Source organism: Helobdella robusta (assembly GCF_000326865.2).
Source record: "Helobdella robusta unplaced genomic scaffold HELROscaffold_11, whole genome shotgun sequence".
NCBI lineage: Eukaryota > Metazoa > Annelida > Clitellata > Rhynchobdellida > Glossiphoniidae > Helobdella > Helobdella robusta.
The window spans coordinates 1754684-1781878 of NW_008703617.1; the positions used below are offsets into that span (position 1 = coordinate 1754684).

Below are 27195 nucleotides of genomic sequence, written 5' to 3' on the forward strand. Positions count from 1 at the left end.
ATGTATATGTTAATGGGACCACATGACTCAAGAACATGTATAAACATGAGTGAAAATTTCAAAGCAAATATCACCAGGACATTACAGTACGGTACAGTGTAGGCATAAACAGCACATGCGTTAGTAATCCAAAAGCATAAACAAATACAAAACAAACAAACAAACATCAACACTTTGAATAAACAACACAAACAATATAAAAAAAAACAAACAAACAGACCAAAGAGTAGATAAACAGCCTTGAAGAAAGACGCAGCAAACATGAAACATGTGTGACATCTATTGAGACTTGACGAAAGTATTTACACATATGTAATAGGTTGGTGGGTCTTCAGGTACTTCTACCTATCCAGTTCAGCGCACAATACAATGATAGCATAGTTTATGTATGTACCGTATCATTCATTGTGGGAGTTATATCATCTGTACTTTGCCATGCTTTTAAGGTCTAATCGATGATATTTCTCAATATTATGGATGCTGTTTTTTTTTATTTGTTGCTGTTGTTTTTTCCTAGTCTCGTTTTCAAAGTTATGTTTGTTTGTTTTTGTTATGAATTCTGTTAGTTTCGTTTTTGAAAATATCAATTCAATTGATGTGACGTGTGAGTGAGGCTCAGATTTACCAGAAAGAACCTTTTTTAAATTCCATCCAAGGGCTCTATTTTGACCTGATGATGAAATCTGCTCCTACAATGAAACATACTTTAAGTGTCCTTTGATAGTTGTATAGCAAGATTTCACCGTCTTTTTTACACACACATACATACATACAAACACATCCCTGTATATATATATATATATATGTGTGTGTGTTTGCATGTGTGTATAATTTGTTTCAATATTGGGATATATCTGCTTGCTTAAATGCATCATCAATAATACATGTGTGATGTTTATACACCAACGTATGTATGTGTACATATAGATATGTTCGTAAGCACGTACGTGTGTATATATGTACGTGTGTATATGTATGTGTATGTGTGTATGCACTGCCTGCTCGTCTAGCTGTGTTGTGTTTTACATTATCAATCAATATGATGTTTGATTTATCTTCAGTGTTAAACAAGAAGTTGCTACTGTTTTTATTTTCCTGATGATCGTTTTTAAGATATGATAATGTTATAGAAATTATATATCATTCATTCACTCACTCACTCACTCACTCACTCACTCACTCACTCACTCACTCACTCACTCACTCATTCATTCATTCATTCACCCATTTCTTCATTCACTTACTCTTCATTCATTCACTCTTCATACATTCACTCACTTGTCCACTGAAACACTGACCAGATGGCTTGGTGGACGTGATCATCTACAGTTCGCCAGACGACCCGAAGAAGAAGAACAGAGGGTTCGCATTCCTGGAGTACGACAGTCACAAGAGTGCATCCCTGGCCAAGCACAAAATTGGCAATGGCTGGATGAGGGTCTGGGGCTGTGACATCATCGTCGATTGGGCCGATCCGCTCGAGGAACCCGACGATGAGATCATGAATAAGGTCATTGCGTGAAATTTCACTTTGCTTCGTTGTAAACCTTTTCATCTTCCTCGTCGTCGTCGTCATCTTCAACTTCATCATTTTGATCATCATGGTCATTCTTCTTATCGTTGTTATTACCGTTTTCACAGGTCAAGGTTTTGTACGTGAGAAACTTGAAATCCAATGTAACTGATGATCAGTTGAGAGCAGCATTTGAAAAGTACGGAAAGGTCGAGAGGGTTAAGAAGGTTAGAGGTCAAACTGATTATCATCTTCATCATCAGCATCATCTTTGTGTCTCTTCACCTCTTCCTCATCTTAACGCGGCATCATCATTATTATAATCAGGTGAAAGACTACAGTTTCGTGCACTTTGAGGATAGGAACCAGGCTTTACAGGCCATGGAAGAACTGCAAGGGAAGGTAAAAGTTACGATTACGTAGTTGGTCATTCTCACCATCGTCATCATCGTCGTCGTCGTTCTTATTACCATCACTTTTACTGCAGTTTTCTTCATCACCATAATCACCACAATCTTGCTTGCAGAAAATAGGTGATTCTGAAATGCAGATCTCACTGGCGAAGCCCCCATCGGAGAACAAGCAGAAGGAGAAGAGAAGACAACAGTTCAAACATTTGTATGTCAACCATGGCGATGACGATGTGATGGTTATGATGCGATGGTTATGATGTTGTTAATAAGGATGTTGGGACGATTATGAGGATCGATCAATCGATCTATCTATCTATTTCTATCTGCCAATCAATCAATTCATCCATCCATTCATCCATTCATTCATTCATTCATACATCTACTGTTTGTACCTACCTACTTGTAGTTATGATGATTCCTACATACCCTCCCAATATTATGGAGGTAGCAGTGGAGGGGGTGGACCGGGTGGCGTAGTTCCACTGAGAGGGATGTCCAGGTCTGCCAGACCGCCGTTCCTCTTTAGGGGAGGCTTCAGATCTCATATACCAAGTTTGTTTGTTACTGGGCTGTGTTGTTGCACTTTCCTTTTCTTTCCGTACTTTCTTTGTGGCATGTTGCTGTTGTATTCACTACTAACGGTTAACAACACGTAACACCAACATTATAGCTGTCGACTACTACGCACGCGACTACAGAGGCGGCAGTTACACAGACGACTACGACTACTACCCAACCTACGAAGCAGAGGATTACCTCAACTATGCTGCCTCCTATCCCGACGGCAGAGGGAGGGCCCTTGTCAGAGGGGGTGCCACAGGGGGCATAACTGCGGCCGTTGCTGGTGGTGGAGCAGGGGTAGCCGCTACTTCCGGAGGACACGTTTCCGCTCCTTCTATCAGAGGTTTGTTGTTGTTGTAGCTGTGGTGGTTATTGTGGTTGCAGCTGTCATTGTGATTGTGTTGTTGCAGATAGTGAATGGGTGGATTAATGAAGAATAAGATTGACATTTTTTAACATATTGGTGACCGCAATGTTCCTGTACTGCTACCACTGCCGCCATCAGGTCATCTCCCGCTATGGCCGATGTATGGACAGCCCCAACAGCCACAGTGGCCACCCGGTAGAAATGTGCCTGGCGCTCTCCAATGGAGTCCCACACGTCGCTGAGACAGGCAGGACTGACGACGACGATTACTACTACTACTATGATGATGTGTTGTTGTTGTTGTAGTTTTTGTTGTTGTTGTTGCTGATTTTGTTAATTTAATTCAGTTTTTTTTAGCGTCTTTCTTATGTGTTTGTTTAAGATGTTTTTTTTTTGTTCTCTTTGTTGCCGTTGTCGAAGATGTTAGTCGAACCTGCCCGATTAGGAAAATAATAAGAACAATAATAATTATGATAATGATAGTAATTTTATTATTATTGTGAATTATTATCATATTAAGGCGACAGTGATTGGAAGGATGATGCTGAAAGATGAGATATCTTCACATGCGTCTGTCTAGGTTTTTATGCATGCTTAGTTGCATGCATTTGTGTTTCTATGTACGTATGTATGTGTGTGCGTGTATATGCATGTGTGTGTGTGTGTCTGTGTGAGTGTGTTTGTCTGTTTAATGAAATCAGCCTGGCTCATTCATTCTTATTGGATTTCTTTAAAAAATACGCTCTGTCCGCCGTTTGTTAGACCCTATAAGGATATGAATTGGATGCCGATGTATGTAACGGTGATAATGATGAGTGAAATGATGATGATGATGATGGTGAAGGTGGCGATAGTGATGATGAAGATGGTGAAGTAGTAGTAGTAGTTTTGTAGTAGTTTTCATTTAACATTTGTATCTTTACATTATATTGGCTGGTTATTAGATACATATATACACAAAGAATATATTTATACGTTAATGATTCATCTACGTACGTACATATATACATACTATGTAGTATGTGTATGTATATATATATATGTATATATATGTATACATATATATATATACATATATATATATACATATGCATACATATATACAAACATACATTTATGAATTAGATATGTATGTATATATGTAAATATAGTTACATTTATTTAATTATTTTGCAATGTTTGATTAGCTTTTAAAATTTATATATATATATATACATATATATATATATATATCATTTGTTTGAATCCGTATTTAGATAAATTAAACATTGTTTTTGGTTGTTTTTATATTCAATAGCGTTATAATTATAATTGTTGTTATTATTTATATTATTATTATAGCTATTATTATTATTATTATTATTTCAGTATAATTATTTTCCAACAGAAACGTTTTTATCTCTCTTGTGTATGTTTTTGTCATTACTACTACCGTTGTTAGGTCTTTGTATTCCCCTTTTTTTCAGTTCGTTTCATTCTTTCGTTAGTATTTCCGGTTGTTTTGTTTTGTTTGTTTCTTATTTTTTCATTCATTCGTTCGTTCGTTCGTTCGTTCAATCATTCATTTTCCGTTCAGTTATTCACTTATCACTTTTTCTCACATGTTTCTATTTTTTCAATTTGCTTTTTGGCTGACTATCTATCCATCCATCCATCATCATTCATTTATCCAATTTTTTCAATTCTCCTTCTTCTGTCCGTCATTCAGCCATCCATCCATCCATCTATCTATCTATCAATTCATTTTAATGCATTCAATTCATGCATTCAGCTAGCTATTCATTGTAGGTGTTTTTATCTACAATTCTTTTGGTTCTTTACAATGTTAAAACCGGTTCTTTTTTACCTACTTACACACACAGCACACACACACCACACACACCACACACACACACACACACACGAACGTGCGCACATTTGTATGTGGGTGTCTGGATTTGAATGTATGCGTGTGCGTGCGTGTGTGTGTTAGTGTGTGTGTGAATTTTTACTTAAATCACCTGCAAATATATGTTTGTCCTTGTTTTTTTTAATCATCCAAACTTATACACATACACCACTTACATAGAATTATACATACATATATACACAAGTTTGTACATGCAAACATATTGACATGCATACAGACAGACAGACAAACGGAAATACAGACATACATACACACGTGCACATCTCCCGCTAGTTTGATTGTTAACGTCTGCTCGTCACACACATCCTACTTGAATACAACCTTTGTGATAACCATCATAAATATATTTAATGATCATAATTTTTTTTATTATTACTCTTATTGTTCTTCGTTATTATTATCATTATTATTATTATTGCTATTGTTTTATTATTATTTAATTTATTGTTGTTGTTATTATTGTTGATTTTTTATTGATAGCTTGTTTCTAATGCTAAATATATCGATAGTATTTTTTATGTATAACTATAATGATAATCATAATAATAATAAATATTATTAATACTATGTCGGTGATCATCTTAATATATACATATATACATACATATGAAAATTATTTCACGTTATACAATATATATGATGTGTTGTATGTTTGTATATGCGTGTATACATATACAACACACACATATACATACATACATACGTACGTTTGTACTACGTACACACACAGACACACACACACACACATACACACATACATATCTTACTTGCGGTTTAAAATTGATAAAAAATTTAATTTATAATAATGAAAAAAATATATAATTTGAAAAAGATTTGCTTGAAAATGCATGTTCACGCACGGTTATTTAATTCTATTTGTTGTAATATAATTTATTTACACACGAGAATAATAATAATAATAATATAAATAATAGTGGTTAAAGAAATGCTTCTTATTTTGTAAATTTATTTAGTACGAATTGCTATTTTTAATTATTAATGTTATTAATATGAAAATGTTTTTGGATTTATTGTGTTTTAAAAATAATATATAAATAATAAATTTAAAAAAAAATTAACGCTGATTAATACGTTTTGCTTATTTTTGCTTTAATTTATTCTCCATTAGTTTTAATAATATTTAATAATATATATATATAATTAATAATATTTAATTGATCATTTAGTAATGTGTAATAATATTTAATCGATTGTAAGAGTATTTCTTAATGATAACTTCAAACATTACACCTTTATTATCATCATCGTCATCATCATCATCATTATTATTATTATCATCATCATCATCATCATTATTATTATTATCATCGTCATCATCGCTAGCTCAAATATTTTAACGCTTAAAGTTATTTAATCACATAATGTTTGTGATGTTTGTTATTGTTGTTGTTTATGTTTACGTTTGTGTTGTTGTTTGTTTGTTTGTTTGTTTGTTTGTTTGTTTGTATGTTTGTGTGTATGCTTATTGTTTTGTGTTGTCGTTTGTTTGTTTGTTTGTTTGTGTTGTTGTTGGTACAAGGAGTTTGTCAAAAAAATTTATCAATTAGATATAATGTTAAAAATTTTATTCGGTTTCTGTTAAATTTTAACCATTGCGAAATGTAAGAATGAGATGTATGTAATTTTTTTGGAAAATACAAAACTATTGTACTGGAAATTTTGTCAGGAAGGTAAAAGCGAAACTAAAATGTTAAAAGTAAAATTAGAAAATGAAAGTGAAATTTGTATCTCTATTGCAAAACTAGATGGTATATGTACGTAAGCCTATACAGATTCTAGGTGCGGTACTGTCTTGAAATGTTTGTTTTTCTGAGAAACATGAAAACATTTGTTGTCGATTATCACTTGAATTTTATATACGAGTTAATTGGTTCTTTAATTAGTTATTTACTCACTTCAACAGTTACCATTAACACTTTTTATTCAATTAATAACTGCTACAATGACTTTTGGGTGTCTCTTAAATGTTCCTGTATACATGTTAGAGGCTTGTTTCTCTTGAAATTGGTTTTATTACGTTCTCTTCTGCGCCCTTGTTTTACACGTCGGTGATTGTGGCGTCGTTGTTGGCTGCTGTCGCCAGGCCATTCAAGACAATATTCAATCATTAGTTTGTTACGCTTTTAAGTAAAATTCTTATTAATCTAGTGTGAATCTACATATTTGCTGCATGGATTGACGTATTTATTTATTGATTTATATTTAAATACATAACTTTTATTTATTCCTACTTTTATTTATACTTGCATACTTACATATGAATATATATATACATATATTTATATATATGAAGGGTGAGATTTTACGGCCTGCCAGTACGAGCACATGAAGTGCACCATCTCTCTCCATATTTCCATGTTGAAATAGTGCACTTGTACTGGCCGGCCGGGGCGGGTTGGAAGTTCTCACCCTTTATATTCTCATTGTGAATATATATATATATATAATATATAATATTGATATATATATATATATATATATATATATCAATGAGTGTTGGTGAGTGTTGTGAGTGTTGGTAAAAGACCATAGTTAATGCAGTAAATTATGAAATCTACCGAATATTCTAGCATTGGATAGAATGTCATCGTCGATATTCACAGTGGTTTTCACAGTCACAGTTCTTGAGACAACTGAGTGACTATTATATTTTGCTTTGCTACATCGTCGCTATTAACTCACGAGAAAGATGGAGCTGCTCACGTTCATGTTCGCTGGTTAAATTCCTTCGGTTGGTCGTAGGTATGCTAGTGAATGCTGGTCAAAGACCATAATTAATGAAAGTATTATCGGCGGTAACATTCTATCCAACGCTAGAAATTCGGTAGATTTTTTAAATTACTGCATATATATGTATATATGTGTTGTATACATCTGTTGTGTTTAGTTTTTTTTATATAATACACACGCATTGAGTGCTGCTGGATTGCTAGATTCGTCATTTTATCGTTATAAAGGCTTGTAGTTTGTAACCTAAAAATATATATATATATATTATATTGGTAGACTGTTAAACATAAACGTAGATTAGAAAAATTTGTATGTGCGTGTGTGTGTGTGTGCGTGTAGTATTCACGGATATGCAAGGATGAGTTTTGTGGAGAAAAAGCGTAGCTAATGAGTTTGGTTGGATGTGAGTTATTTGAGCCGTTGAAGAGGTGTACGTACAATGGTTGTAATTTTTTTTAGGTATGTGCACTTATAACAATAGTTACAGTGAATTTAAGCTGTTATAGATTATATAAGCTGCTATAATACCTAGTATCTTGTATGTTAAGGATTGTCTGTTTGTGTGTGAGTGATTGTTTATTTGTATGTATGTGTGTACCTAAGTGTGTTTGCTGATATATATATATATATATGTGTGTGTGTGTGTGTGTGTGTGTATGTATGTCTGTCTGAGTGTGTGTGTGTGTGTGTGTATGTGTACTGTACATATAAGTGCATAGATTGTATTCTTACATTATATTTACTCGTTTATATTATACTATACAATTGTATGTGATCAGATCACCTATATTCATACATACAAACATACAAATGGTAAACAACGCATTACACGGCATTCTACACATCTTGCTACACGAGCTGTATCACAAACGGCCATAAACATGTTACAGTAGCTTAAGGATCGGTATTCCTGGCGAAGCTCTCAAAAGCGAGTATCGGTATCGGCTCTAAGTCTGAAAACCGGTTTCGGTGTCGATATCGCCGATATTGAGTATTGTTAACAAACCCGAGGTCACAGACGTACAACATATTACACACGCGCGCACACACACGCACGCGCCACATGCTGTCATCGGTCAAATGTGGCTATTTAACATCTGTTCTCTTACTCTTTATTATTGTTGTTATTATTTATTGTTTATTATTCTTATTATTGTTGTTATTATTTATTGTTTATTATTCTTATTATTGTTGTTATTAGACCGTTTATCGTTATTTCATTCAGTTTCTTTCAGTTTTATTTGGTTTACTGTTATATATATATATATATATATATATATATATATATATATATAATGTCTTTGCATATCACAATAATGATTGTTGATTATATATATATATATATATATATATATACACACACACATATATATATATATATATATGTGTGTGTATATATATATATATATATTTATATTGTTATATATACATTATGTATATGCTTAGTAAATAACAATAACATTTAATGGAGTGATAGACCTTGCTACTTTATTAATTACTTTGTTTCATTTTTTTCTTTAATAATGATAATAAATAATAAAAATGATAATAATAATAATAGTCTTTTGTTGTTTCTATTTTTCGCTCCATGGTTTCACTTCGGTTTTTCAGGATTAATGGAATTAATGCTGGTGGTGTTATTGATGTGGTTTGGTTAGTGTTATCATCATTCTGTTGTTATTGTTGTTATTATCATTTAACGTTATTTGTTGTTATTTTGTTGTTTATAGCAATCTGATGTTGTTGTATTTTGTGTTACGGTTAATGTCACTAACGGTAGATTTCTTTCATAGGTCTATGATGATGATGAAGGCGACGAGGACGATGATGATGAATCTGACTGGATTATTGATGATGGTAGTGAGGATTTTAGAGTTTAGACGATAGTTGTGGGTAAAATAATGTATGGTGTGTGTGTGTGTGTGTGTGTGTGTGTGTGTGCATGCCTACTTTTTTGGTTTTTTTCTGGGTTTTAAGATGAATTACTTTGTTTGTGGGAAAGTAAAAATTGAAATGGTTGATGTCTTTGTTGATGTCGTTGTTGTCGTCGTCGTTGTTGTTTTGATCATTGTTTATATTCGTTATTAGAGTATAGCGCTTAATTTGATGATGCTTATTTATTTATGTATTTATCCACTTGTACGTTGTTGTCTTCCTCATGCATATTCACTTTTATTTCATTTTATTTATTTATTCAACCACTTTTACTTGCTTTCAGTTTCATCTCATTTAAATATTTTTAAAGCGATTTTAGATTGATGTCAACAGATTTTTACTCTAAATTTTATAAAGGATTTTAGATTACTATTACATTCACTCATTCAAGCATTAATTTATTCATTCACTCGTTAATTCATTCATTCATTCATTAACTCATTTATTCATTCATCCATTTTTTATTTGGAAGACACGCAGACATACACACTCTCATGATTGTTAACACGTTTTTTACGCTTTCATTTCATTTCATTTGTTTAGCTGTGGTTTATAATATTTATATGTTACACACACACATACACACCACACATACACACACACACAGTTATATATATATCTATATGTTGGTTACACAAGTATATATTCATGCGTTTTAATTATTTTGATCACATAATTAACGCTTTTTAAATTTTTTTAAAATTCAAATTTATAAATAAAAAATGTCTGTAACCCCTTTCATCTCTACCATCCTTCCTTTTACCATTTTATAATAATTTTAATATTACTTATAAAATTATTATTTTATATTAATTAATTAATTAATCAATTAATTAATATATTCATTTATTTAATCTAGTTAGTTGTATCATTATATTAAAATAAATTTTAAAAAAGAAAGACAAAAAATTCATTCTTTCAAGTATGTGTGTATATAAATTAATATATACAAGTGTGTATATATATATATATATATATATATATATATATATATATATATATATATATATATATATAAATGACTTTGTTAGTGGCGCGTAATTCAAGACGCGCTTAAAATATTTTTTCGTGTTTTTTTTTGAAATTAGAGATACATAGTAGTGCACCGAAAGGATCTAACATAATATTAACGTTTGGATTTTGAAGTGAAATGGTGATGGGGAGGCTTCTTTCTTTGGCGCTCCATACCTTCATACATAGTTGATGAGGATATATTTGATATATATATATATATATATATATATATATATATATCAAATCTATTTATGTATATAAGTGTATACATTTACATTTACCGTTATTTCGACATTAGATCAATATATATTTGAATTTCGACTATATATATATATATATGTACTATATGTATATATATATATATATATATATATATATATACTATATGTATGGTATACATATATTTTTTATATTGAGAAAGTAAAGTTCGTTTACTAGAATTTCTTATATTTTTCGCTTGTTTCATTCAATCACTCATCATATGACACTCGATCATTCATTCACACACACACTCATTCATTCATTCATCATTTTGTCGCTCCATCAATCATTCATTCATTTGAATTATTGTTTATTTATTTTTTCATCATAAACTTTTTTATTTATTTATTTATTTATTTAATATGAAAATTCATAACTAATTCATGATTTAATATTTTGAGACTCAGTCCCTGCATATAGTTGCAACAACAACAACAATAATAATAATAACAATTATTATTATTTTTATTGTCGTTGTAATAATAAGAATAATAATATTTAACATTGATAAGAAAGTTTCCTGTTGTCGTTATTACAGTTTACTATCAATATATAAATAGTAGAATTTGTTGATAACAACATTGATTTAATAAATTATAATAAACATTGTTATTTCGTTTTTTTTTAAATATTGAAAAATTAAATAAATAAACTAATTAGTGATTATGTTGATTTAATATGATTTTATTTTTTTAAATACTTGTTTTTTAGTGTTTTTACGAATAAAATTGTTCAACAAACATGATCGAGTGTTGGGCTCATAAGTAGCAAATATAGTTCCTCTCTGTATCTAAATCTATGGCTTGGTCTCCACAATCAAATGATTTAAAACGTATAGTTTTATTACTTATTGGTTCGTAATGATATCAATTAAATTTTAGCACGAGTTGAACTAAAGTAATGTAAGAGGCTGGTTGGGAATCAACAATCTTAGAATAAATGTTTGACATCAATGTTAATCTTGCTTGCTTACCGACAACTCGCAAGGAAATCTGTCACTAACTCGAACATTACTCGCACCTTTTTTGTGACTTGCCCGCCCATCTCTATTCATTTAAATGGAGGCATTTTCAATTTTATAAATTTGCTTCGTCAAAATCCTTTTTAAAAGTTCTCAGTTAATTAAACATTTTGAAATTTGACAACGTAAGCAAATGTTTTTTTTTACAAATATTTTATTAGAATTTCATTTATTTTGGTTTTTCTTGTCTCAGAAAATTACTATTTTAACTTTTTTTACTTTCTACACAACACATCTAACAAACACTCTGCTCCAACTAACTGTAACAGAGAGTCTAACCAACTTCTAACAGTCTAACTGTTAAACTCTAACAGTAACACACCAACTGACTAACCTAACAGTAACATGCAACACTGAGCACAACAACACCGACCTCTATCTTATAATATATTAAATTAGAATTCCTGATGTGGCAGATGTTTGATTTTTTTGTATTTTAGTTGCAGGTAATGGTAATCTAATGCTAATTATATTTTAACAAATAAATTAAAGCCAGAATATTGTTGCATTACAATTACACCAAGATTATAGATTATATAATTTAAATTATAATATAACAAATTACAAAAATTGGATTCTGATTCTAGGATTCATTAGATGGATGCAAATGCAGTTGACCCCAGCAGTAGCACATCTCGCCCCCCTCGTCTGCCGGCTAGGTTTGATCTCAGCACTAAAAAGTTGATCTACTTTGGTTCTGCTGCTAGCAAGGCCGATACAGTAAATGGGGCGACCACAGATCAAGCACAGGCATCAACATCTCGGTTTATTCCGCCTCCAGGGAGAGTCCCCATAGTAAAATCTGAAGATATCCCCATTGCCATCAGCACTGTCAAGAAAACATTAAAGGCTCCCATGAGGGTGCCAATTAGCACCACCAACAACAATGACATCAAGTCATCTATGACTTGTGTTGTGAAAAAATATGCCCCACGAACTATGGGGTATGCATCAAATGACATAAAGGAAACACCACGCATGCCAAACAGTATAGGCAGAAAGCATAGAACTATTAGATCTGTTTCAAAAACTTGTCAAGGTTGAAGATGCAGTTTTTATCATTTTTTACTCATAAATATAAAAGTTTTTAGATGTTTTCATCTTTTTTCTCCTAAAAATTTTTAATTTTTCTTACATTACATATGAGTCTGTAAAAATAATTATATTTTAATTGAATATTTAAATCCCATATTAATTAATTAATTTTTTGATTTAAACCTTGACAGCGAAGTTTTCTTTCAAAGACTGCTCCTCACCTACAGAGGCAAAATCTTTTTTTTTTATTTCAACATAATTTATTCAAAATTATAAAATTAATTAGTTTTAATTTAAAAGTTAGTTTGTGTATATGTTCATTTATATTTCTATACTTACTTTATTTGCATTTTAATTATTTTAATTTTTCAAAATAAATATTATTTTTTTCTAGTACCCGGATGTAGCAGACTTAAAGAAAGTCTTGAATTTCAATGAGGATGATGATTCCAATGCTTGCAACAACAGCAGCAGCAATAATAATAGTAATAACAATAAGAATAATAATAAGAATAGGAGTCATAATAATATGAATAAAATAAATTATAATAATAAGGTGATAAGCTCCATTGAAACTGGCAAAAAACAAGTTTCAAATACAAAGCATGGTGGCCCAGCAAAATGGAGTTTATCTGCTCATCTTGGTGATAAAAATAATAAAAATATTAATAGTAATTGTAATAAAAATATAAATAGAAATAATAATGGTGATGCTAAGAAGACAAAGATACATCTTCGTTGCAGTAGTCCTACATATATCACTAATAACGGAAAAGGGAAACGAAAGAATATGGAAAGCCCGCCGAACAGTTGCATGGATAATTTAATTGAATCAACTGAAAGGTTATCCATAGGAGATGATAATTCGATGACAAAGTTACGAATTGGTGAAAGTCATTTTAAAAAGGACATGAAAAAAGTGAATAACGTCAGAATAAAAACATCAGACAGTGACATGAGCGATGATAATAATGGTAGTTTTAAAAATTACAGAAACGTTTCCTATCCCAAGTCGAATGCGAAACATCTAGCTGACGAGACTACTCGGGAGTTTGAGAAATTGATCAGCTGTTTTGACAAGCACATCAAAATAGCTAGCTCCATCAGACATTTGGCAAATGGTGTACACAAAGAATTAGGAAGAGTGCTCAAAACAGATATTTATAATGCTAGAAAAAAATACAATAGGAAGAATGACAATAGTGGGAGCAATAACGATGATGGGAATAATAATAGGAATAATAATAACTTTGAGGATCCTGATTATATTCCCTCGAGGGTCGTTATTTTCAATAGTCTTCTTCAACATGTGGAACACCTCTTGAAAGATTTCTTCAATTTAAAACGATCCTTGGCTGGTTTGGAGTTCTCAGTACAGAATTCATTACTTATAATTATTAGAAACATTTTGAGTGGCGATGGCAATGAAGACAGTGATCATGATGATGACCCTGACGATATCGTATCTGAGATCCTTGATCACGCTGGCTACTGTGATGATGAAAATGCTAATTTTAATCATTCCAAGCAAGGTAGTTCTTATCGCTCTTTTAACCGCGCAAATAAGGATGGGCGCCGTAAAACTTTGGCTAGCAATCTTGATAATATTTTTACTGGTGAAGACGACGACGATGGTGGTGATGATTATGATGAAGATAGTGACGATGATACGTTGGCTTTTTTCATAAAATGTATCGTCAAAGCACAAAAACGTAGAAAAATCAAAAAACCCAAAGTGAGATGCTTCCAGGATAAAACTAGAGGTGCCCATTTTGATCGTGGTGATTATAATTCTAATGATGACGTCAAGAAAATTAATAATAATGATGGTGATGACGTCGTATCTTACCGTAGACTTAACGGTGGTATAAGGATAAATATTGATGTCAAAAGAACGCTCGATATCTTCAATGGCGACGAGGACAATATTCTTGGTAACATTTTCAATGGGGATGGAGATGACGGTGACGGTGGTGACGATCATGGCGACAAAGAAAATAAACCTGATGTCGCAACCAAAGATAAAAAAGTAGTCGTTAATAATGCCTGTGATGATGATGGTGATGACTCGTTCAATTGTAGCAAGGATACTGATGATTCTAACATGATGTGTGTAAGTGAAGTTACTATAAAAAGAAGTGACAACGATGTCTGTGACACCCCGAAAAAATTCCCTAGTCCACAAACATCTGATTCTTCACTGGATCGCTCAGTCAGGAAACATCTCAAAAATTTGCTCCCACCAAACGTCGGCGGGACTCCTGGACATGTTGCCTCCGGATCGACGCCCATCACTATGGTTGAAAGTAAACTTTACGATCGGGCTGATGATCCAGTGGCCAAAGGATTTTACTACGGCGATGAAAAAGTTAGAAAGAATTAGTAATAGTAATTATCAGGGCTGTGACGTCTCGAGGGACAATATCTCGTCTCGAGACGAGCTTTATACTGTTTTGATCTTGCCTCGAGACGCAAAAATTTTAGGCTCGACTTTGTCTCGTCTCGTTTTAAAACGATGTCAGCCTTTGTCTCGTTTTTTTACTGGCTTAATACGCCTTAAGTTGAATAAAAAAGTTATTAAGTTAAAAAAGTTAAAGTTTAGGATATGCTTAATAAAAAAGTTGAAAAAAAGTTGATGGCAAAGAAAACAACGTCCTACCTCGGGGAACCGGGTCTCTGGACGCAAAACGAAGATTGATTGAATACGTCTTAAAAACAAGCGCAGATAGGAAATAATTTTTATACACAAAATGTTTCGAATCATTTTTGATGAGCTTATCTATAAACACACATTAAAACATTTTTATATAACATTTATATATATTATTAACATGTGTGAATATGCAGGCACGCACCACATGTTGACATTTTTTAGGAAAACAAATTTTTCATTTATAGTGCTTTGTGTTAATGTCTGGTTATGTTAATTTAAAAGTAATTACGGCATAGTCGAGACAGTCAGATGGTCCAAGTGAAACAATCGTAATTCTTCACGCTTCAAATCATCTTTCATCTAAAACGTTCATTGGCTAATGTGCATTTTTACGTTTTCACGAGTTAACAAAGGTATAGTTTGTACTGGCGCATATAATGTCCACGCGCGTATATAAGAATACATGCACACAAACACACGCAGATATATGCTTGAATAAATATATATATATTCAACTTTGATTATAAAAATCCAACACAAATCTGATTTTTTTTTTAAATTTTTGATTGATTTTTTTAAAATTTTGACGTCTCGTTTTTGCCTCGAATTTCTTGCCTTGTCCTCGGATGTCTCGAGACCTGCTCTTTGAATGTCTCGATCTTGTCTTGAGATCTCATTGTCTCGTCTTGTTTTTAAAAATTACTGTCTTGTCACAGCCCTGGTAATTTTTATTATAGCAGCAGTAGTAGTAGTATTAATAATAATTATTTTTATAATTATTATAGTAGTTATAATTATCGTAATTATAAGACTATTTATAATTTCGCCCTTTAAGTTTTGTTAGATCGCATTTTAAGATCTATAACTATTATTTATTCCCATTCTGCTGTTAAGGAAAGAAAATAGTTTTGGCAGATGTTTGTCTCTTAGATAATAATTTTGGCTGTTATTTTTAATAGGTAATGAAAGTAATTAAGCGATTATGTGATTAATTTATTAAATACGAAATTATGATAGTGTATAATTATTTATGACTGCAGCATTTCGTCCCAATAGAAGATGAGGACGCTGCTTGATTGAGATGTGTACTACGCGTTGGCTCGTTCCTTTGCTGAATTCAATACAGTTTTGAGTGAATGAACGACCGAAAGGTGTATTGGGGGATTAGTTATTTGATTGATCGCTCGACTACTGATTGATTGACTGACTGACTGATTGATTGATTGATTACCTAGTTGATTGTTTGATTGATGACATATACCATTACATTAATTAATTGTTTAAATCTAGAATGCGGTTCATTATAAACCTTCATTATCGTGTCGCGTTCTTTTTATATCGATATTTATTTAACTTCTTCACTATAAATGAATAATTTTTGTCATAAATTGCTTTTAATGTGATTAGTCGTCATTACTGTTCGTTTTAAAGGAATTCGATAATCATCATTGCCTTATTGATACAAAAATCATTATTTACACACATACGTACATGCATACACACACACACACATGTGTACATATATACATGCATACACATGTTAGCATGAAGTATTCAAAAGAAACTAATTATTTCAATTGAAACATCATCTTGATTCGGTTTCTATTAACTCGTAACGAATATAATATAGTATTTTTTAAAGGTGCCTGTGTGGAATTTGCTTAAATATACATGTGTGTGTGTGTGTATATCCACTTATATAGCGCTGAAATTAAAACAATTGTTATACGTGTTGTACATGTACGTACGTTAGATCAATACTCTCTTTCCATTTGCACGTTGAAAAAAAGAAACAATAATAACAGCACAGGAGTAACGACAATGCAAACAATTGTTATATGAACTATTCTAGAGATAATAGCAATAATAATAATTATAAAAATATTAGTGGCAATTATATTCATCTTCGTTTACTATGGTACCGCGATAAATTATACACACCTTGATGTACATACATACACACGCATGCCTATGTACTATCATATACATGTATGTATCTTATTTCTTTGTATCTTTTTGGTATTTGTTTGTACTTTCCAGTATGCTTTTATGCTTCTTTGTTTCCCAATTAGAAAGACTCGTAGATTAGAATTTTTTTAATGACTTTCAAACTGAGCAATTGTTGTTGCTCAACAAAGATAGCATTTAAAAACCATTTACTCGTTTAATTATGCGTGAGTGTATGTGTATTTAAGCATAAGTATGCATGCATACTTGCATAATGCGCTTAATAAATTGTTGATAATATATATATATATATATATATATATATATATATATATATATATATATTCGTGTATATATAATGCAAAAATTTGACGAGCGGTTTCTACACTAATGACGAATGATATTTTGTGAAATTCGTAAATTTGAGATATTTATTTATTAAAACGTAACAAAAATTCTTAATTTTGAGATATTTATTTATTAAAACGTAACAAAAATAAATTTATAGTTCTGTATTAATGTTTGTTTTTTATATAAATTAAGACAATTTTTCAAATATGTCAATTTTGGTAGAGTAGCTAACTCTAATTGATATTAATTATGGCCTCACTTCAATGGAATATGACAAACGAACTATTATTATTGAATGATACTGCATCAGGTATGTTGATTGTTGTCGTTGGTTTGATTTGTGAATATGAAATGGCAATGACGTATTTGTTTTTTGTACTGTAGGGGGCTATTTGGGTATTTTGAGTGGTAACTGTTGCTACTGTTAATAATTCGTTCCCAATTGATTTCTAGATGACGCAGGGAACTGTTCGCAACTGTTGCGAATCGAGCACGGTATAGTTGAGAGGAGCCAGCAAACCAACCAATCCACGTGCTACTGCCTACCTGGCTACAGGGCAAAAGCCTTAAATTATGACGTCACCTGTCTCGATAAGATCACGTGCTGCGAGGCTATCTCTACTGGTGAGTTAGTTGGCTAGATGCAGCGTAAAATCTGATGCTTATAAATGTGTAGCTATCGACAAGCGGATTTGATTAATTCTTAAAATTTTACTCTAGTCAACTCTGTAACAGTATTTTCTCTCGCAATTTTTATAATTGAATAAAATTGTGTCGTTTCGTTCAAAAACTTCTTAAATCATTAACAATACATCGAGTGATTTACATCTGCAGATTACACAGCATTCGGCCTGATATTCTCATTGGTCTTCCTCATAAACGCCTTCTTGCTCCTCTGCAGTTTCGCACTCTATCGCCATCGGCAGCAGCAAATGCGAACGTCGTGCAAGCCTGGAAAGGCGAGTAGGAGGTTGAACGTTTATGCATTCCGACACAAGCTGAGGTGCCACGTGATGAAAGTCGTTACCGAGAATGGAAGCATGGATGAGTGGGTGAAGAGGAGGAGGAAGTTGAGGTGCCTGCTGATGTTTTTTGTTTGTTTCTTTCAATCTTATAAACTTCACTAGAGATTTGGAAACTTGAGGTTAACGAGTTTGAGAATTTAAAATTTACAAATTGTGGAATTTCAACTTTTATTCACTTCAGGAAAAAAGGAAAACATCCAAAAAAAGCAGTTCGAGATGCAAGTAGCATACAAAGCAACGAAGACAGCAGCGACGACGACACCACCGACTGCCACAAACAAAGTGTAGATGACGACGTTGACGTGTCGAATCGTCGTGAAACGGACGACCAAAGCTTGAATAATTATGATCGCGATCGCGATACATTAAAGGAAAGCGACGGTAACGGAAAAAATCGCGACTACGAATTGGACAATTTGACAAGCAACAAATCCAACGACAAAAAAAAAAAGTTCTACGCTGGCGATAACTTCTTAATGAAAGTAATTCGCAAGCGAAAAATTAGAGGCAGTGAGCTACTAGAAAACAATAGCAACAGCGGTAGTCAATGCGATGATGGACGTTACGTCACGATGACGTCATCGTTCGATACGACGACAAATTCGACGGAGAACTTGCCACCAGTTCATCAACATCATATTCGTCGTCGTCATCATCATCATCATTGTCGACAGTGCCACAAAAAGATTCACCATCGTCGTCATCGTATGAAAGTGCATCATTCCAACGAAGTTTTTGCTCGATCAGACGACATCAACAATGACGATACTAACAATGGCAACACTGACAATGATGACACTAAAAATGATGATATACATCACAGCAACACCGATAACACCGTGAAGGAAAGCGAACAAGCCGATATAACATAACTGCATGAAGACAAATCATCTTGGGCATAATATGAATGTGTTTGAATTAGCTTATTACTCTTCTACACACATAAGATATACAAGATAGATATACGAGATAAATATACGATAAAATAGGATATACGAGATACATAAGATATACAAGATAGATATATAAGATATACGAAATGATCTTTAAAATCTTTATGAATAATCTGTTTTTCGCGTGCCAAATCCGCTTTTATATAAAAATATTTTTTAAATTTTTTTGAATGTCGTGTTCGAATCCGTCAGACGCGTTTTTCTATTTTTCTACATCTTGAATTGAACAACTCGCTTTTTAATATAAAAATGTTAGTAAGACAGAAAAAAATGATTATATTTTCAGTCGAATAAAATAAGATATTCAGTCAAACAAAAATAAGAGCGAAACGCAGTCGGTATATGTTTGTAATTTGTTTATATGAAATGTGTCCTTTTCTCTTATTTAACATAAAATAAAATTCATTCGTTCGTCATCACTCATCCCATCATCCTTCTCTCCATCACCATCATTACGTCATCATTCACGTGACCATCATTCGCGGGGCAATACTCATTGACATGAGCTCCTGGAAGAGAAGCTTGCACGCATACGGCATCCGGATCTGAGATATCTGTGTGTGTGTGTGTGTGTGTGTGTGTGTGTGTGTGTGTGTGTGTGTGGCGACGTGGAGATTATGATAATGATGAAAGTTGTGGTGATGATGACCGTGATGATAGAGGTGATGGTAAAATAGAAACAAAATAGAATTAGCCACAAACCTGCGTCTTATTCTTACATCCTCTGCACTCAAAATTCTGATTCCTGAGGTTGGCAATGCAGATGAGACCACAGAGGTTACAGACGTGCACAGGGTAGGGGTCGGAGACCTCGAACAACCTTTCCTTCAAGAACTGTGCAGCCCCATGTGCAATCTGACAATCACGCTCCATCTCGCCGAAACGTAGCCCACCATCTCTGTTCAAGGAATGTTAATCATAATAAAAGGTTGGTTAAGCATGAATTATAATGATATATATTATCGTAAACCAACCAAACAACCAACTCAATCACAATCCAACCCAAATCAACAAGCCAGCCAATCACAAATCGAGCAACAAACCAACCGACCTTGATCTACCCTCCATAGGCTGCCTGTTTAAAATCTGCACTGGACCTCTGGCCCTTGAATGTATCTTGTCGTCCACCATATGCTTCAACCTCTGGTAGTACGTTGGTCCGATGAATATCTGAGAAACCATCTTGCGACCGGTGTGACCGTTGTAGAGGACCTGCAATTAATGAATTGGAATTTTTTATAACATTATACTACGAACATACTTTTAATTCAAAAATTAACAAAAAGCATTTTCTGTAACATTGTAACAAGTAAATATTTTCAATTCAAGAATGAACAGCGAACAAACGAACGACAGACCTCATTTCCGTGCATATGATACCCATACTCCTTGAGAACATCGGATATCTTCCTGACATTGACGGTATCATTGAATGGGGTGGCGTCAGCTATCTCACCCCTATTGGCCGCCACCTTACCCTGCAGGCACTCAATCAAGTGACCAATCGTCATACGAGAAGGAATGGCGTGAGGGTTGATGATGATGTCCGGGCTGATGCCCTCTGCTGTAAATGGCATATCCTAAATTGGGGCGGGGGTAATATTAATGTGTATCTATCAAAAGATGAAAGTCATACAGCCGACATTGGCTACTTGTGACAAACAACCAATCAAACAAACCACCAATCAAACAAAACCACCAATCAAACAAACCACTAATCAAACAATCAAACAAACAAACATCATCGATACTCACTTCTTGTCTGTATCTCATGCCACAAGTTCCTTTCTGACCGTGGCGACTGGCGAACTTGTCGCCAATCTGCGGCGTCTTGATGGTCCTGACACGGATCTTGCAGAACTTGTAGCCATCCTGGTTGATCGTCAGCATCACCTGATCCACCACTCCTGTTTCACTTTTTCTCATGAAGACACTGTTGTCTCGTTTCGTGTACCTCCTCGCTTGGCCCTCGAGCTAAAAGTTTCATCTCAAATTGTTTAAAACAACAGCATAACACCACCACCATAACAATAACAACGACAACAACAACAAGAAGAACAACAACAACGACGACAACAACAACAAACCTCGTCTTCATTTTCAGGCAGTGTGATAGTCTTACCAATGAGAGCATCATCTCCAGATACTCTGATACCCGGTGATATGATGCCATCATCGTCCAGCTTATCGTAAGATGCATTCCTCATGCCTTGCACGTAAGATCTATCAGGTTTCTCAAACACCTCCTCCTGATCGAACCCCTTCTTTGATTCGGCGTCCTTGTACGATCTATAAAAAACTGATCGGAAAAACCCGCGATCGACAGCTGACTCGTTCATGATGATTGAATCTTCCTGATTGTATCCAGTGTACGAGGCAATGGCTGTGATGCTGTTGATGCCAGCGGGTAGCTCTCTGAACCTCAGGTACTCCATCGATCTGTGTGGGAAGATGGATGATAGGTGGCCTTGAATTCAATTAATCAATCAATCAACCAATCAATCAATCAACCAACCAACCAACCAACATTTCAATCCAACAAACCAACAATCGATCCATCAAACACTCAATCGACGGACCTTGTAGTGACGAGGGGCTTCTGAGGATAAAAGAGAACGTGGGCCAATGTATCCATCCTGACGTGGTAGTTTGTAATGTAGACACCCATGGCTTGCTTGCCCATAGCGGATTGGTAGGTGTTACGTGGTGACTGTCAATCATAATAATGTGTAGTTAGTGATGTAGCTAGTAATGGACGATATGATGACGTCATAACGGTGACGTAATAATGAATATGACAATGGCGAAGGACAATAAAAGGAATTATGTGAGAGATGTAGCAAGTAACCTGGTTGTGATCTGGGAATGGTATGATGGAGGCGCAAACACCAAGTATCATCGATGGATGAATTTCGCAGTGCGTGTACGTTGTGCAGTACAAAACACCTGTCGTTGTGGTTTTTTTTTTCATTGTGAACAATATCATCGTTAAACCATTACCATCATTTTGATCATCTTACTCATGACGTCATTGCCATCATCATTTTAGTCGTCTCGCTCATAAGAGTGACCCACCTTTCTCGACAAGTTCTTCAGGAGTCATAGCCAGCATGACAGTTTCTTCTTCCATCGTATCAATGTACTCCACTACTCCATTCGCCACCAAATCTTGCCAACTGTTGATCATCCATAAATTTGTCAATATTATTATCCTTTTACACACACACACACAAACACGCACACGTATACACAGACACTCGCCTATAATTGTTGTACTCTCTCTCCTTCAGTAGATCGATATGTCGTTTCTTGAGTAGAAGTTTTTGATTCTCGACAATGAGCAAAGGCCTGCATATCCTGCCGGCATCAGTGTATATCCTAATCTCTCTATCCCTGATATCCCGAATCATGGATACCTCGGATACGATGATATCCATCTGACGACGAAGTTTCTTCAGAGTGTTCATTAGTTGTTCTGGGTCCCTGTGAATGCCCACCCAGCATCCGTTGACGAAAATTTTGGTAGCATCCATGATAGCAGAGGGAGAAATCTCTTCCAGATTCTCCATGCTCCACTCCTCCAGAAACTCGAGTATGGGGGATGGTTGAGAGCCGACAGATATGTAAGCCATGAGGGCGAGGTTCTTTACCAAGCCAACTGCGCATCCTTCTGGGGTTTCGGCCGGACAGATCATGCCTGTGGGTTGTGTCATGGATTGTGAAGAATAAATATGGCCAATTTATGAATGAATTTATCAAATTAAATTTAAATTTAACAAAATCCATGAAAAAGTTTTTATGCATCACGAATCAAACTTGGTTTAAAATTGAAACATTTTCACAACTACTTGCAAAATATGAAACAGCATAGCAGCAAAACTAACCCCACAGAGTATTGTGAAGTTGCCTAGGTCTCGCCAGCTTTCCGTCTCTGCCAATTGGAGAGTTCAACCTTCTTAGATGTGAGAGCGTGGATGCGAATGTCAGCCTATTCAGTACCTGCAAGCAATTCAATTCAATTTTACCATCATGTTAATATTAAAACACACACACAGAAAAACACGTAGAAAAAAAACACAACAGCAGCAGCAGCAACAACAACAACAATACAAACCTGAGAAACACCGGCCCTTGCCTGGTGAGCCTTTTTCTGATCGCCCCAATTTCCTGTTGCCAGCGAATACTTGAGGCCATCGGTGATTGTTCGAGTTTTTATAGCAAGTTCAAGGTTGAAGTCTTTACCACGGTCTATAAACTTCTGAGCATACAGTCTGATCTCTTTGGAAAGATTTCTGAATAGCCTGTTTGATGTTACAATGATAGAAATGTGTTAGTGACAAAAGTTCCAGACAGAGATAGAGAGGTTTAAAAGAGAGAGAGAGAGAGAGAGAGAGAGAGAGAGAGAGAGAGAGAGAGAGAGAGAGAGAGAGAGAGGGAGAGAAAGAGAGAGAGAGAGAGAGTAACAGGAGAAAAAGAAAAAATGCATACCCTCTGAAGAGATAAGCAAGAAGGGGTCCGGCGAGATCTAATCTCTTGTTTCCATAGTGATCTCTGTCATCAACTTCTCTTCTGCCTAGTGCTGCCAACAGCAAACGATGCACCATGTAACTGTGGGGGAAAGATGCAATTTAATGTTAGATTGATAATTTTTTTTATAGTGCTGTTATGAAATAATAACATTCATTCCTTTCTTTCTTCTTCCTTCCTTCGTTCATTCACTCACTCATTAAACCAGCCAATCATCAACTAACCCAAGAAAGTATGCCTTCCTGGTTTCGCAAAAGTCACTGATACCGACATGCGGCAACATCTCTTTTTGGAGAATCTCCTTAGCGTACTTGATCCTCTTCTCCCTGGTCACCCCAGGTCTCGACCCCCTCCCTCCAATAAAGTTCAAGGCCACCGGCTGATCCTGGACACAGAATGCCTCATCTATCGATGGTTTGACCTGAGATTTGTTATGAATATGAAATTTAATTCGTCATATAAAATTTATTTGACTTATCTGATTGTTGGAAATACTTTTATTATCATCATCGTCATAATGCATTATAATCATAATCCATAATCCCAATGAAACCCACCATCTCCATCATCTCAGGATCATCAAAATCGTAGATGATATGTTCAAGGATATCTCTGTCGGATACAAATCCCAGAGCCCTAAAGACAATAATGATGGGAACTTCCTGTTTGATGTATGGGAGGAGAGCTACTATCCTCTGGCCAATGCCCACTTTTTTGGCACCCTGAAAAATGAAAATGGTTATACAAAAAGCCATTATAACATAAGATAACGTAAGGTGACAACAATTGCCACCATCATCCCAGCATCATCATCATGACTTACACTTCCTGCTCTGGCCATCATATTGACCCACATGGTGCTGGACGGCCTCGAGGAATGTTCCAGACACGATCTCAATTCGGTTTTATAGGCATATTTAGAATCTTTCTGACTGAAAACATACACTGTGTTGGTGGCCATCTTCTCCTGGGCGATGAGAACCTTTTCGGAACCGTTGATGATGAAATAGCCCCCGGGGTCGAGTGGACATTCATTTAATTCTGTCAAATCACGATCCGTCAATCCACTAAGCAAGCAGTACGTGGATCGCAACATTATGGGGATTTTACCTGGAAAATGTTTTAAAGTTATTAATATTTGATATAATAATTATCATACTAGCATTAGTATTTTTAACAATTATAATGAAAAAAAAAAATTTATTTTATAAATTATTTTTTTTGACAAAAAAATATCAAACCTAACCAATGAAAGTTTTCTGATGATTTGTAACGACTGGTTCTTCTCCATCCCTAATGACTTTTTTTGTAATGTCGACATAGAGGGGGGCCGAGTATGTAAGGTTACGAAGACGAGCTTCGTTGGGCATCATTGGACTAGGAGCGCCATCTTTCTCCCAGTGCGTTGGTTTTGATAAGTAAATTTGCTCAAACTTCAATTGGTAGTGTGGCTACAATTGGTAGTTATTTTTAATTAAAATAAATTTTTTGTCATAAAAATTAAAATTTGCCAATATTTAAAAAAATGTAATAATAAAAATATATTGATATGACGAAAAGTTGAGAATAATACAAAATATTTAAGTAAATTTAAAAATCATATAATAAACAAAGATGAGAGAAATGCAAACCGGATTTTCAATGTTGCCACTGGTATGTTGTGCTTCGGCCTGCAAGTCGATCTGCGGAGTGTCCTCAACAATTCTCTGGACAGACATCTGAATGAATTCATCAAAGGAATCCAACTGCTGCCTAACCAGACCCTTCTCATCAAAATATGAACTTATAACGATCCAACAAGCCTCCTGCCAGAGTTCTGATGTAAGCTCATCACCTTCATCATCTATATCAACTGATAGGATATATAAATTATTATTTTATTTAAATAATATATAATAATACTAAACATGTCTGAAATATGAATTTCAATTTCAAATACCCAATATCATATATTATATATGTGATATAAGTAAAAACGAAAAAAACTAACCATCTTCGCTCCTCATCTTTGTCTCCTATGTATATGATGTATAGCTACTGCCAAAACTGACTAATTAGATTTGGATATAAACACGATCACCTGTCAAACAAATTTATTTTATTATTTATATATAACAATTTAAATTAATATTAATTAATTTAATCTTAATGCATAATAACCAGGTAATACTCAGACCCAACTATGAAACCTGATATAAATAATGTCAACCAAATTAATTACAAATGTCATAGAATAGGAACACAACATACAGACAGATAAATAATATTTGTTACTTATTTCATCAAATACTCTATAATCTATAATTCATTAGTGAACGGCGAACTTATAATAAGTTAACTATTTTTATTCACATTGCTAATAATTAGTGATTACAATTACAGATTACAATACAATACATTGGAAATACAATGTACACATTATTTTATTCAGCATCTATCTCATTTATCTGTGTCTAACGAACCTAAAAATATACAAAATTTAAAAATATACAAACCAACCCAATGAATTATTCTTACTAAAATATTTACTCACCTTTAAAATGAACTGTTTAAAATTTTAAGACAGTCGTCAATAAAATATTCACCAAACAACAACCTGACTACAACCTGCAAACAGGCTGAGATCGTAAAACTGTGTTGTAAACATGGCATGGAAACTAAACTATGGCTAACTATACGTACAAGGTAGTCTAACCATATAAATAGAACCATTTTAACTAAGCATATATGTAGAATAAGTTTATGGTGCAAGCGTAGATGACGATCCACATATCTTTTATAAAATATATAATGTATTTAAATTTTTCTACCCTATCCTCCCTATCCTTCTTTCTATATATATTTTTATGGAGAATTTTATCTATCTGTCTGTCTATCTATCTATCTATCTCTCTATCTATCTATCTATCTATCCATCCATTCATCCATCTATCTATCAAGCTATTGTAACTTTTCTGTC

The 27195-nt window shown here is 33.9% G+C and overlaps 3 protein-coding genes across 3 annotated transcripts; 2 read left to right on the plus strand and 1 right to left on the minus strand.

The window, feature by feature from the left end:
- HELRODRAFT_167246 (hypothetical protein) lies at nt 1-3096 on the plus strand (the record flags this gene model as incomplete). The annotated part of the gene is made up of 8 exons (XM_009012771.1): nt 1-91; nt 1302-1510; nt 1642-1740; nt 1841-1915; nt 2040-2176; nt 2333-2478; nt 2597-2830; nt 2993-3096. 8 exons carry the CDS (start codon nt 1-3, stop codon nt 3094-3096), a joined length of 1095 nt encoding a protein of 364 aa, XP_009011019.1.
- An 8680-nt stretch (nt 3097-11776) lies between these two features.
- Nucleotides 11777-17078, plus strand: HELRODRAFT_190158 (hypothetical protein). The gene is made up of 6 exons (XM_009012772.1): nt 11777-11870; nt 12333-12784; nt 12972-13009; nt 13175-15148; nt 16474-16654; nt 16676-17078. The coding sequence occupies exons 2-5, from the start codon at nt 12343-12345 to the stop codon at nt 16507-16509; spliced, it is 2490 nt and encodes an 829-aa protein (XP_009011020.1). The 5' UTR covers nt 11777-11870; nt 12333-12342; the 3' UTR covers nt 16510-16654; nt 16676-17078.
- A 2147-nt stretch (nt 17079-19225) lies between these two features.
- On the minus strand, nt 19226-26830 carry HELRODRAFT_97005 (hypothetical protein). The gene is made up of 21 exons (XM_009012773.1): nt 26770-26830; nt 26227-26316; nt 25868-26088; nt 25485-25687; nt 25060-25348; nt 24794-24958; nt 24461-24657; nt 24198-24317; nt 23824-24010; nt 23594-23708; nt 22965-23406; nt 22785-22885; nt 22558-22655; nt 22289-22419; nt 21797-22148; nt 21465-21683; nt 21068-21289; nt 20761-20921; nt 20412-20607; nt 19779-20263; nt 19226-19709 (listed from the first exon to the last, which is right to left on the minus strand). The coding sequence occupies exons 2-20, from the start codon at nt 26240-26242 to the stop codon at nt 20174-20176; spliced, it is 3525 nt and encodes a 1174-aa protein (XP_009011021.1). The 5' UTR covers nt 26243-26316; nt 26770-26830; the 3' UTR covers nt 19226-19709; nt 19779-20173.
- Nucleotides 26831-27195: the final 365 nt, after the last annotated feature.